This window comes from Musca vetustissima, unplaced genomic scaffold, assembly GCF_032173495.1.
Source record: "Musca vetustissima isolate MV318-11 ecotype Yass unplaced genomic scaffold, APGP_CSIRO_Mvet_v1 utg12465, whole genome shotgun sequence".
Taxonomy (NCBI): domain Eukaryota; kingdom Metazoa; phylum Arthropoda; class Insecta; order Diptera; family Muscidae; genus Musca; species Musca vetustissima.
The window spans coordinates 158,095-170,742 of record NW_026876202.1 but is presented as its reverse complement, the minus strand read 5'-3'; the positions used below and the strand labels follow the sequence as shown (position 1 = coordinate 170,742).

At 37.6% G+C, this 12,648-nt stretch overlaps 1 protein-coding gene across 1 annotated transcript; it reads right to left on the bottom strand.

Annotated features, from left to right (window-relative positions):
• Positions 1-854: 854 nt before the first annotated feature.
• On the bottom strand, positions 855-10,854 carry LOC133338734 (brefeldin A-inhibited guanine nucleotide-exchange protein 1). The gene is made up of 4 exons (XM_061546857.1): positions 9,975-10,854; positions 5,825-8,154; positions 3,751-5,760; positions 855-1,074 (listed from the first exon to the last, which is right to left on the bottom strand). The coding sequence occupies exons 1-4, from the start codon at positions 10,801-10,803 to the stop codon at positions 937-939; spliced, it is 5,307 nt and encodes a 1,768-aa protein (XP_061402841.1). The 5' UTR covers positions 10,804-10,854; the 3' UTR covers positions 855-936.
• Between the last annotated feature and the right edge of the window lie 1,794 nt (positions 10,855-12,648).

Sequence of the window (12,648 nt, the reverse complement as noted above, 5' to 3'; positions counted from 1 at the left end):
ACATGTGTTTTTTTTTGTTACTATATCGAATCACATAGAATATTATTATTATTATTTTAACCAATCACATAGTTCACTTTTTTATTTTAAATACTATTTCAAAATACCCTAAGAATTTTTTTGTAGGTTATGTAAATATTTATTTTTTACACTATAAAATTATTTATTTTTTATATGTTTTTTATGACGAATGTAAAAAAAAATATTTTTTTTGGAATAGATGAATGGTCTCAATAAAGACATACCAACAAAATGGAATACAAAGTATGGGGGACTAGTGTTTTTTTTTTTTAATTTTGAAAAAAATGGACAATGACCACAGGCACATTTTAGAGACTTGTTGTGTTCATTGATTTTGTTTTTTGTTCAATATTTAGTTTTGAAAACAGTTACACAGATTACAAACAAAATAAATCAACATTAAATTGTTAAACAAAAAATTAAACTCCCGGTTCAATTGGCTTAAAACGACAATATTAACTATGATTAAGATTTAAAGAAAAAATTAATAACAAACATATATAAAGAGGATAATATTATTTAATTTCTTTGCAATACCAATAATGTATTTCAAATACACACAGGATTGGAATTCACTCTGCTGGTCTATTTGTTTTTATTTTTTTTTATTTGGGGGGGGAAAAAAATAAAATTAAAAACTTTAATTTTACATTCCATTATCGTGGCTAAATATATATGTTTTAGTTTTACTGTGTATATATAAATATATTTAATTTTTGTTATTAGTTTTAGAAACATTATTATTATTTTTATTTTGTATATATTTATATAATTTATTTATTTTATTTTCATTTATTGATTTTTTTTATTTTTGTTTCTATCGTTTTTTTATATTTCGTCTCGTTTCGAATACTTTCTTCCAATGGACTGTTGCTGTTGTTGTAGTGGTTGGTGGTTACGCTGTCGTATTAAACACTATTTTGCATTCGATATATTAAAAACAGGACCAATACGCAAAAATACACGTCTAAGGACACTTCGTAATTCTGGTTTCATGCCGAAACACATCATTTCACATAATAACGTATAATAATTGGAGACATGGGTGGCAAACTGCAAGAAGAAGAAAAAAAGAAAAATAAATACAAATTTAGTTTAAATTCCAATTATTTTTTTTATTATATATTCTTAAGAACTACGGATAAAACTTTGTTTTTTGTTATTTAAAATACTTAAAATATCAATTCCAAACGCCTATTTCCCCTAAAAGACGCTGCAAATATATCGCCTCCTTTGCTGCTTCTGAAGACGCTACGTATTCAGATTCCGTGCTACTAAGAGCTACTGATTTTTGCTTTCTGGATTCCCACGATATAGGATATCCTCCAATTGAAAAATATAAATCCGGTATATGCTTTCCGGTCTACTGGGTTACCACCCCAGTCCGCATTCACGTAACCTTCCAGGTTCCTTTTATTAGGTTCCTTGTTGTTCGATCCAGCCAAGTATCACAGAATATGTTTCAGACCATCCATATATGCCTTTCAAGGGCCTGCATTTTTCTGAGCCAATTTCGACACTGTGTGCAAGATGTCAGGTCTCGTAGACGTTGCTAAATATATATTAGGGCTCCAACGAGTGATTGATACTCGGTTTGATCTACACGTTCGTCATCATCATTACAGTTTACCTTACAACCGGGTTCCAATGGTGCTTGGTGTGTTTTGCAATCTTCCATTCCATATTGTTGTAATAGACCAGTTTGATCATACCCCTTTCTCTTTCGATCTCCATACCCAGGAAGTGGCCTAACCGCCCCTTATCGCTGACATCGAACTCACTTGCCAAATTATTTTTGATCTCTAAAACAACCGATTTGTCTTTACACCCAATAATGTCATATACGTAAACAGCGATCAACACTAGCTTATTTCTCCTCATGCCTTTGTAGAGATAGGGTTCGTTATCACATGGTTTGAAATTCATCTTACGCAATGTGACATCAAGTTTAGAGTTCCACTCTCGTCCGCTTTGTTTCAATCCATAAATAGCCTTATGGAGACGTAGAACTTTGTTCGGCGAACTATTTTCCTCAAAATTCGGTGGTTGCTGCATATATACTTCATAATGGAGATTACTGTTTAAATATGCAGTACTGATATCGATTTGATGTAAAAACATTCCTTCTTTCACACAAGCAGTGCCAATAAAATATCTTCCATTGCCTTTAGCCATTTGTCTCCATTATTACCAGCTATTGCCTGCTCCACCGTATTTGGAATATTTTTGTCAACAGCATGACTTAGCACCTCATTAGGTTGCTTCCGAGGACGACCAGGATTTCCCTTGCGAATAATTTTAGGCCTTCCTGCACCAACTTTCTTCGGCATATCCTGTGCAACAGCTATTTCCTCATCTCTGGACACACTTTTATTTTTAGCTGTTTCGAAACCTTCGAAATCACTTCATCATGGAGATGACTATTCAAATATGCAGTTCTGATATCGATTTCATGTAAAAAACATTCCTTCTTTCACACAGCCAGTGCCAATAAAAAACGAATTGTTGAGTAGCGAGCGACATGTGAATATATCTTATTTAAATCTATTCCGTATCGTTGGTGACAGACTTTGGCTACAAGGCGAGCCTTATGCTTCTCAATTTCGCCCTTTACATTCCTCTTTATGGCATAGACCTACATACATGGAATAGCTTTTTGTCCTCTTGGAAGATCCACCAGCGACGAAGTCTTATTCTTGCAAAGAGCACGATACTCATCTTCTATTGCCTTTAACCATTTGTCCGCGAATAATTTTAGGCCTACCTACACCGACTTTCTTTGACATATCCTGTGCAGCACATATTTCCTCATCTTTAGACTTACTTTCATTTTCAGCTGTTTCAAACCCTTCGAAGTCACTCATATCATCCTCGGAATACTCTGCACTTTGATTTTCTGATCCACAGCGACTATTTCCTCATCTCTGGATTGATCTTCGATGTAAATTATTGTCTGTGACTCATTCATTACCATCGGATTTAATTTAGTCTTGCAGAATATAATCAAAAAGTTTAATACTCGTGGAAGATCCTTCTTCATCAGTTGATTCACTGCATTTACCAAAACCATTCTCATCAAAAAGCACATCCCGACATTCGATGACCTTGTTTTTATCCGTATCATACAAAAGGTACGCCTTCGCTGTCGATAAATATCCAACCATTATATATCGCCTGCCTTTAACATCGAATTTGGATTTATTCCCAGAGTTATTTAAGACACACACGCTCCAAAAATCCTGAAATATTGGACACCTATCTTCAGAAGCAGCAAAGGAGACGATATATTTGCGGCGTCTATTAATAGAAATCGGCGTATGAAATTGTGAATACGTAGTTTTGCATATCGACAACCAAGGAGCATTAATGTTGGCGGAAAACCCTGTTTATCACAAGTGGTCGAAACATATAGACATAAGGTTTCACCACATCCGTGACTTAGTCCAGAATAATGCGATAAAATTAAAATATTGTTCTTCAACAAATAAAAAAAAATATATATATATTTTTTTAAATTCAACGCCTTGTGTGGGTGTGGTTGCTTCAAAAATATTTTTAAAAATCCACGACTTGTGTGGGTGTGTATTTTTAAAATTCCACGACTTGTGTGGGTGTGTATTTTTAAAATTCCACGCCTTGTTTGGTTGGACTTTCAAAAAATCCACGCCTTGCTTAAAAATATTTCAACAAAAAAATAGTTTTTTTATATAATTTTCTTCCTGAACTTACCCTATCATCAGCCATCTTAAGTAATCTCGTTAAAATCAGTAGCAGCAACGATGTCCAGGCATCACGATGCTGTTCACTTTGTAAACTTAAATAGTAGGTCAATGCCTCCTTGCACACCTGCACCAATTCCTGTTCAATACCAGGCCAATCACTACGTCTATTCTCATCACCGTACATTTTGAAGAAGATGCGCAGCACACAAGCCAACGAAGCGGTTTCTTGTTTCAACAAATTGGGTTTTATTGAACCCTTAAAACCGGCACGCCACAACACATTACGCTGCTCCTGATCGGCATTGAAACGTTTCGCAAAACGATGCGATTGCATTAGGCAATCGGCCAGGGTGAGCAGTTGACGCGTGCGCAAATAACTATACATCCCCTGCTCTTCACGCTGGCAATCCAATATCGCCTGTGTGGGACAGTTGCCGGTTAAATCAGCGGCGGCCTGCGCCAATGTCTCGGCATCTTCTTTGCGTGAGGTGGCCGGGAAGAAAATGATATTATCTACAGTTTGTATCAGCTCCAGCTGTACCACACATTTAATATTGAGACTTTCGAATAGAGCGGGATTTTGTGGGACCACGGGGGTTTGAATTTGGGTGTTCGAGTGATGGCTATCCTCATCGAAACTGCCCGTGTGGCTATAAACGGAATGTTGGGAATATGAACGATTGAGGCCATCGACGCTGTTGCGTGATTGGGAATTTTTACGTGATGGGTTGGAGTTTTGTATTTGGTGTTGGTGTTGCTGATGCTGTTGTTGCTGCTGCAGCTGCTGATGTTGCATTTGTATTTGCATTTGCTGTTGCTGCTGGGGATTTGGCCGCCAGGTAAGCAATTCTCCCGGTAAGGTGGCATTGAAAATGTCCAATATACATTGACAGGTTTTATCCCAGGTGGCTTCATTGAATTTGAACCCGTTGGAAATAACTAGATTTTCCAAACAGTTTGTACCCGATCTGGCCAGCTGTTCATTATTCTGTTGAACACACCAATGGAGTTGGGCAAACAAATCCTCCAATAGCAAATGCCCCAATACATCAAAATACTGGGTAAAAACATCGATAATGGCATATAGGGCATGATTGCAGGTCGTCGTCATCCATTCGGATTTTTCGGTAACATGTTCAGGTAACTTCATATTGTCGAAAATGCGGAAGATCACATTAAATAAATCTTTCCACCAATTGGGTTTGAAGCTATCACCATGGGTCTTGACAATTTCAAAGAGCACTGTGAGACCTCTCGTCCTTACATCCAATTTACAACGATTTACCACACATGACAGGGAGAAGAGCATGGGGAACCAGCCGCGTACCCATACCCGATCCTCTTCCGCCACCGAAATATCATTTTCCATGCCGGCATGTTCGGCAAAGAGCTGAGGTGATTCGTGGACACACAAAGCACAGGTTCGCACCAAACGTATTGCCTCCATACTGGTGTCCGGAAACCGGGCATTACAGGCAAACTCGGATAGACACTTGACGGCATCTTGGAACGAATCGACCATTATGGCGAATTGCTTTTGATATAATTCTCCGATGATTTTCCCCGTGGTTTGAAATGCCAACTCAACAATGGCCTCTTCATGATCCCCCGCCGCCAAATGGAAAATTGAAAAGATATTTTTCCAACCCGATTTGATATTGCGGGCCTGAGAGTTAACCATTTGGGCTATACAGCGCACCACCATATCCCTAATGGCCGGTGATTGATTCTTTTTCATGATGTGCTCAAACGGCCTTAGGAAATCCTTTTGGAAACGGAAATTGGCAAATTCGCCCTTTTCCATAAATTTCATCGATAGCTGACGCAGTGAATCCAAAGCGAAAAATGATATTTCCTCATTCATGTTACAGCCGACCGTATTGAAATGTTCACCCAACACCTGCCATATGCGGGACCATTGCAAACGGATACGTTCCATGTTGTAATAGGAGATTTCAACGATTTTCTGCAAGGAGAACATGCGGGGCTGGGGGTTTTGCAGCTCTTCAACGGAGACCTGCAAAAAAGGAGATTTTAAAAAATTGTCATTTGAAAAAAAAAAATAAAATTCATTTCCTCACCTGACACAAGGCCTTGACAAAATCCACAATAGCATCACCATCCAGCCGTATGGACCCAGTAAAAATACGATCCACAGCCACCACCACACTTTGACTACTCGTCTGGCCAATGTGTTCCTTGACACTAGGATTCAAAGTATCCTTGAGGGTGGTTTGGGCGCCCGACAAAAATTTCGGCCTCACCCCTGTACCAATTAGCTGGGCCAATTCCAATTGACTGATACACTTGACAATGTCCAACCAACTCGAACCCAAATAGTTACCATCTGTATGAGCTACCATAATCAACGTTTTAATAGTATCGATATTTTTCGCCTTCATTTCATTAATTGGTGAATTTGCCGTCAATAACGTAAATCTGGCCAAGGCCTGCACATAAGCATCACGCTCCAAGGTCATATGGAAGATACAGGCAATGCGTATGGCACAGCGTATACCATCCAAACACAAGCAGGCAATCTCTGGGTCATCACAATCCTGCAAACCCACCGAGAAGGCAGCCAAAAATGGTGTCCATGCCATCTTGAACATTGGCCTTACATGTTCCAAATGCTTGGCCGACGTGAAGGGGGATTTGACATGCGACACCGATTCCATGAGATTTTTCGCCGTTGTGGATATTGCCTCCATTTCCATATTCCACAATAATTTACGCCGCTTCTCATTGGCAATGATCTGCTTTCCGGGTTTATTTACCACTGTGTTCTTCATTTTAATTTCATGCCCAGCAATTTCATCATAGATCGAAGATAGATATTCCACGGGTAAGTCATCACGACTGTCGCTAATACCCTGATTCAATTTGATATACTGTTCCTTGGTCATTTTATTCTTCACCTGAGGCGAATGCAGATCCGTGGTCAACATGATAATGGAAAAGGCCAAAACATAAACCGTATCCGCAGATTGGAACAGCGGATTATTGGGATTACATTCACAATAACGACTGGCAAATTTCTCCATCAGACGATCGATTTTTTGTGCCTCCCCGGGCAAACGGAATTCCTCCAACAGCATACGTAATGCTGCCACCACCTCCAGCGATGTGAAATCAAATGCATCGATATATTCACACATTACCTCCTTGGAATGATCATCATTCTCGCCAATATAATTACCCAAAGCGGTCTTATCCAAACGATCATCTTCATGTAACCACTTGGCAATGTCTTTGGGTGTTGCTCCCACCAATTGCTTCTCCTGCAAAAATTGTATACCCTTCTTCGGTTTGCGATTGAACAACTCAATACCCTGTTCCATAACTTCTTTACGCATTTTCCTTTCCTCCAAGGCTTCGGGTAAATCCAGGACCTCCGTATTTTTAACACTGCCATAGGAATTTAAACTATGGCTCGATCCGCCATGCATGGAACGTATACCCAAGGCATTCGTGTGCGATACTGCATCAGCATTATCCCCCGTGGGAGATTGCAAATCCACCGAATGCCCTGATCTATTATGACCCGCCGTAGCCGCAGTACCCTCATGGGCATTTAATGAAGGCATATTCGGATTGACATACAAATCTTGACTCCACTCGACCATACATTTCAATATCGACACCAAACATTCCAGGCCACGTATACGCATTGATTTCTCCTCCATGGGATTAGCACCCAATTCCAAAGCCTGACGGCCCTGAGCAATTTTGGACAAATCATTGACAAGGCGTTCGAATAAATTCGCCGCCTGAAAATCACAATCGTAATTCACATAGATATCCACAACAGATTGAGCATCGGCACATATTCTCGTCAGAGCCTGTATCACCATCCATTTGTGTTCGAACGAACTTGAGGTGGCCTCCAAAATATTCAAAAAGATCTCCTTAAAGAATACCTCAATTTGCTTCTTCAAATGTATTTTGAAATTCGACAGGAGGGCAACAAAAATCGACAGCGACAATTCGAATACCTCCGGCACCAAACTAACACCATTTTTCGACAAGGCCACACACAAATATTGTTTAATGGCCATAATGAACATTTCATTGGAACGGAAAACGGGACCAGCATTTTGTAGAATAGACAACAACAGACGTAACGATAACACCTTTGATCTTAGCTCATGGGACTTTGGATCTGGGTGTCCCTCCGGCAATGGTTTCATGGAGAGTTTACACAATGCCCGAAATACCAAAAAGGCATCTTTTTGTAGGACATGGGTAAACTTGGCTGTAACCACAGCATCATTTTCACTATGTACCTCAACACTTTCTTCTGAATTATGGGTGTGATTATTGGTGTTGGTACCTTCGGAACCAGTAATCGAAATGTTATTGTTACTGGTATTATTAGTATTTCCACTGATATTATTAGCTGTCGCATGGTCTTCTTCCGCCGTTGAGGTTGTGTCATCAAGGGCACCGGTTTCTTTTAGAACTTCGACAATGGCAGCTGGAATGGGAAAAGGAGAAAATAGAGATTTATATATTTATTTTTAGAAGACATCAAAAATGTGTATTAAAGAAATCGACCCTGAAAAATGTGCTTTAAAAAATTCGACCTCAAGTAGACCCTGAAAAAAAACTCTCAAAACAAGCCACTCCTAAAAGAAACTGAAAAGACATTCTTTAAAAAATGTTACCCCTGAAAAAATAAATTATTTTAAAAACCCCAACCCTAATTGACCATGAAAAAATATTTTTAAAAAATCCAAACCCTAGGCCAAAGGTCGACCCTGAAAAAATAAAATTAATATTCAGGTCTATGGGGGACGCTAACATATATTATTTAAAAAATCTAGGCCAATGACCCTGAAAAAATATCGTTTAAAAACCTAGGCCAAAGACCCTGAAAAAATATCGTTTAAAAACCTAGGTCAAATGTGGACACTGAAAAAATTCTTTTGAAGATCTAGGCTAAAGGTGGACCTAAAAAAATATTACCCTGAAAAATATCGTTTAAAACCCTTGGCCAAAGGTGGACCCTGAAAAAATATTCTTTAAAAAAGGTAGACTCAGTACAAATCCTCGCCTATGATAGGCCTTGAAAAATATTCTTTAAAAGATCCACGCCTATGATAGGCCTTGAAAAATATTCTTTAAAAGATCCACGCCTATGATAGGCCTTGAAAAATATTCTTTAAAAGATCCACGCCTATGATAGGCCTTGAAAAATATTCTTTAAAAGATCCACGCCTATGATAGGCCTTGAAAAATATTCTTTAAAAGATCCACGCCTATGATAGGCCTTGAAAAATATTCTTTAAAAGATCCACGCCTATGATAGGCCTTGAAAAATATTCTTTAAAAGATCCACGCCTATGATAGGCCTTGAAAAATATTCTTTAAAAGATCCACGCCTATGATAGGCCTTGAAAAATATTCTTTAAAAGATCCACGCCTATGATAGGCCTTGAAAAATATTCTTTAAAAGATCCACGCCTATGATAGGCCTTGAAAAATATTCTTTAAAAGATCCACGCCTATGATAGGCCTTGAAAAATATTCTTTAAAAGATCCACGCCTATGATAGGCCTTGAAAAATATTTTTTAAAAGATCCACGCCTATGATATGTCTTGAAAAATATTCTTTAAAACATCCACGCCTATGATAGGCCTTGAAAAATAGTCTTTAAAAGATCCACGCCTATGATAGGTCTTGAAAAATATTCTTTAAAAGATCCACGCCTATGATAGACCTTGAAAAATATTCTATAAAAGATCCATGCCTATGATAGGCCTTGAAAAATATTCTTTAAAAGATCCACGCCTATGATAGGCCTTGCAAAATATTCTTTAAAAGATCCACGCCTATGATAGGCCTTGAAAAATATTCTTTAAAAGATCCACTCCTATGATAGGCCTTGAAAAGTATTCTTTAAAAGATCCACGCCTCTGGCAGGCCTTTAAAACTAATATTTAAGAAATCCACGCCTCTGGCAGGTCTTTAAAACTAATCTTTAAAAAATTCACGCTTCTGGTAGACCTTGATTTTTTTTAAGAATACACGCCTATGACAGCCTTTAAAAAATATTATTCAAAATTTTTACGCCTAATGATGGATGGAGCGACTGTTATCATATTCCGGCAATCGGATATTTTTCAACCTAACCTTATTTTCTTTGGTGTTCGGACTAATTACCTTAAAAATATACAAAATTCAAATATTAGATTTACATCTAGCCACCCATGATCTCTACTCACCACTCAATATCTCATCCACCACAGCTGCGGCCACAGTTTCCGGTGTCTCCTCAACATCAGTGCCACCACCACCTCCCACACTACTCTTCACACTGCAACTGGCCTCAGAGGCTTGCGATGTATTCGCATCATGATGACCATTATTGGCCTGTGAAGCTGCCAAAGCCGCCTGGGCTGCAACTTCATACACCTGATTTTCCATACGTGAAAAGATGACATCCAACATTTGGGTCAGGGTGGCACATGCTGTTGTTTGATTAACCAAATTTTTACTCGACAAATAGATGTCATAACAGGTGCGTACCGCCTGCAGCACCGTTCCTTCGTGTATCTCAACATGTTGTGATGTGACCACCGTCAGGAGGGCTTTGATTATCTGCAACTGGACACATTCATCCGTTTGCGGTCCATTGAAACACCCACATATGGTATTGACAATACGATCGATAAGCAAATGGCCCGGATTCGATGAATCCTGTATGGCACCCGTCAAATGGCCATATGCTATGAGTTTTTCCAAACAATCTAAGGCCGTGACCACAATGCGCGGTGAACGACTCTTACAGGCCAATTCAAATGGCAGAAAATATGTCTCCGCATTTATTATGCTGGCTGCATCATTTTTCGGCAACGGCAGTGCAGCACAGGGGAGCTCATTACCTTCGGCTATTTGACCAGCACTGATCAGTTCGGCCTTTATCTGTTCCAAGGCTGTGTCGCATGATTTTTTCAATTGGGAATTTTGGGAACGTTTGATATCCTTGTCGGCAAGGATTTTCTCTAGAGCACGCACTATAAACATTTCTTTAGTTTTCGTAGAGAAACTTTGCATTCTGCATCAAGGTCTTTACATGGGTAATGAAATTTCAATTCAATATGATGATGAAAAAAAAAACAAAAAAGTGCTGCCGATTTTACTATTGAATTGTGATTGCCAGTTAGTTTGATGTGTCAATAAGAGGTGGCTGCTTGGCCCACCATGCACACACCAACACACACACACACTCGAATTCAAGCACTCAGCAATTTCCACAATCGACGGAACAAAATTGTAAACCACAACACTACGTTTTTTTCTTTCCTTTTGATTTCCTCTTTTGTGTGTGTTTTCTTCTAACTACTCCAAATTCACTGCAATATCCTCCATTTTGTAATGAATTTTATTTTCGGTTTTTTCTTTTGTAAAATTTAGTAAAAATATATTCGCGTTTGCCTTCTTTTAATTAGTAAGAAGAAAAAATCAGCAGCAGCAATAGTTGAGAAGAAAAAAATTATCACGATATTGACACATACGACGAGAGCGAGAAGAAAAAAACGTCATCAATAAATGTCAAAAGTTTCTCTAGTGGTGGGACGACAAAACGATAACAAGAAAGAAAATAACAACAGAAGGCAACAAACACCTGTCAATGGAATAATGGGTGTGTTTTTTTCTGTTGGGGAGCGATTTGTACAACATTCAAGGAATTGAGGGTAACATAAATCAGCTGTTTGAGGGTTTTGTTGTTGTATTGGCAACATATGCAATTACAGTGGGACACTAACAAGAGCGCTCTCTTTTGATTTGTCGTCTCTTATGTTGTTCACTCCGCTACTCTCTCATCCACAATGACATTTTAGTTTTGATGGGACTCTGATTTAATAATAAATGGTATTAATAGAGCTGTCACTCACTCTCTCTTTCTCTATCTCCTCTCTTGTGTTATGCCGTAGTACATGTTCAATAGTTGGCAACTCCGTTAACAAATGCCACACAGGCACTGGAATTTGCCATTTGACACTCTATAATAAGAAAATAATTTATAATTGTATTTTCTGTTAAAAATAGGGAAATTAAATGAAATATAAATATAAATTATAATATATAAGAATTAAAATATATTAATAATTTAAATATATAAAAAATAGAATAAAATAATAAATAAAATTCGGAAATTAATTACAAAATGCCACAAGCAAACTTTTTACAAAAAATGGTAAATTTTTATAAAAAAATTACGACTTAGCCCCTGAAAAAACATTATAAAAATTCAATCCAATTTTTAATTGAAAAGTTATTTGACATTTGAGATCGAGTGGATTTAGTAGTCTAAACGTGCTTTTAGTTTCTGACAAAATAGTAGAAATAGTCCACCTCTAAGGTAAACAAATTTATTATGAAATTGTCCACAGCTAAGATTAAAAAATTGGTACAAAAATAATTCACTCCTATATTTTGCCACAAATTTTATTTAATCCCTGAAGATCGCCTTTTGAAAGAAAATATTTTTTAAAAAAATCAACGTTTTGTATTAGTCTTTGAAAATATAAAATCTACGCCTTGGTCTTTGAAAAAAATGTTTTTGTGAATTTATTACCGGAAAAAAGAGTTTGAAAAATTAATCTACGCATATTTTTAACCCTAGGCGTAGACTATGTTGTACCAAAATGTTTAACCCAAAATTGTAGGCGTGGATTATTTTTGTACCAAAATGTTTAACCCAAAATTGTAGGCGTGGATTATTTTTGTACCAAAATGTTTAACCCAAAATTGTAGGCGTGGATTATCCCAAATTTTGAACCTCAGGTTGACAAATTTTTACCCTCAGATGTGAACTATTTCGTACAATATTTATGACATAACTGTTATTTTTATAACAAATTTTTAACCTTAGATGTGGACTATTTTTATACAAAA

Coding starts and splice junctions, on each gene's coding strand:
- LOC133338734 (XM_061546857.1), bottom strand. CDS start 10,803: ATGCAAAGTTTCTCTACGAAAACTAAAGAAATGTTTATAGTGCGTGCT. Junction 5,761..5,824: donor TTGTCAAGGCCTTGTGTCAG/GTGAGGAAATGA, acceptor CCTTTTTTGCAG/GTCTCCGTTGAAGAGCTGCA. Junction 1,075..3,750: donor TTAAGATGGCTGATGATAGG/GTAAGTTCAGGA, acceptor TTCTTCTTGCAG/TTTGCCACCCATGTCTCCAA.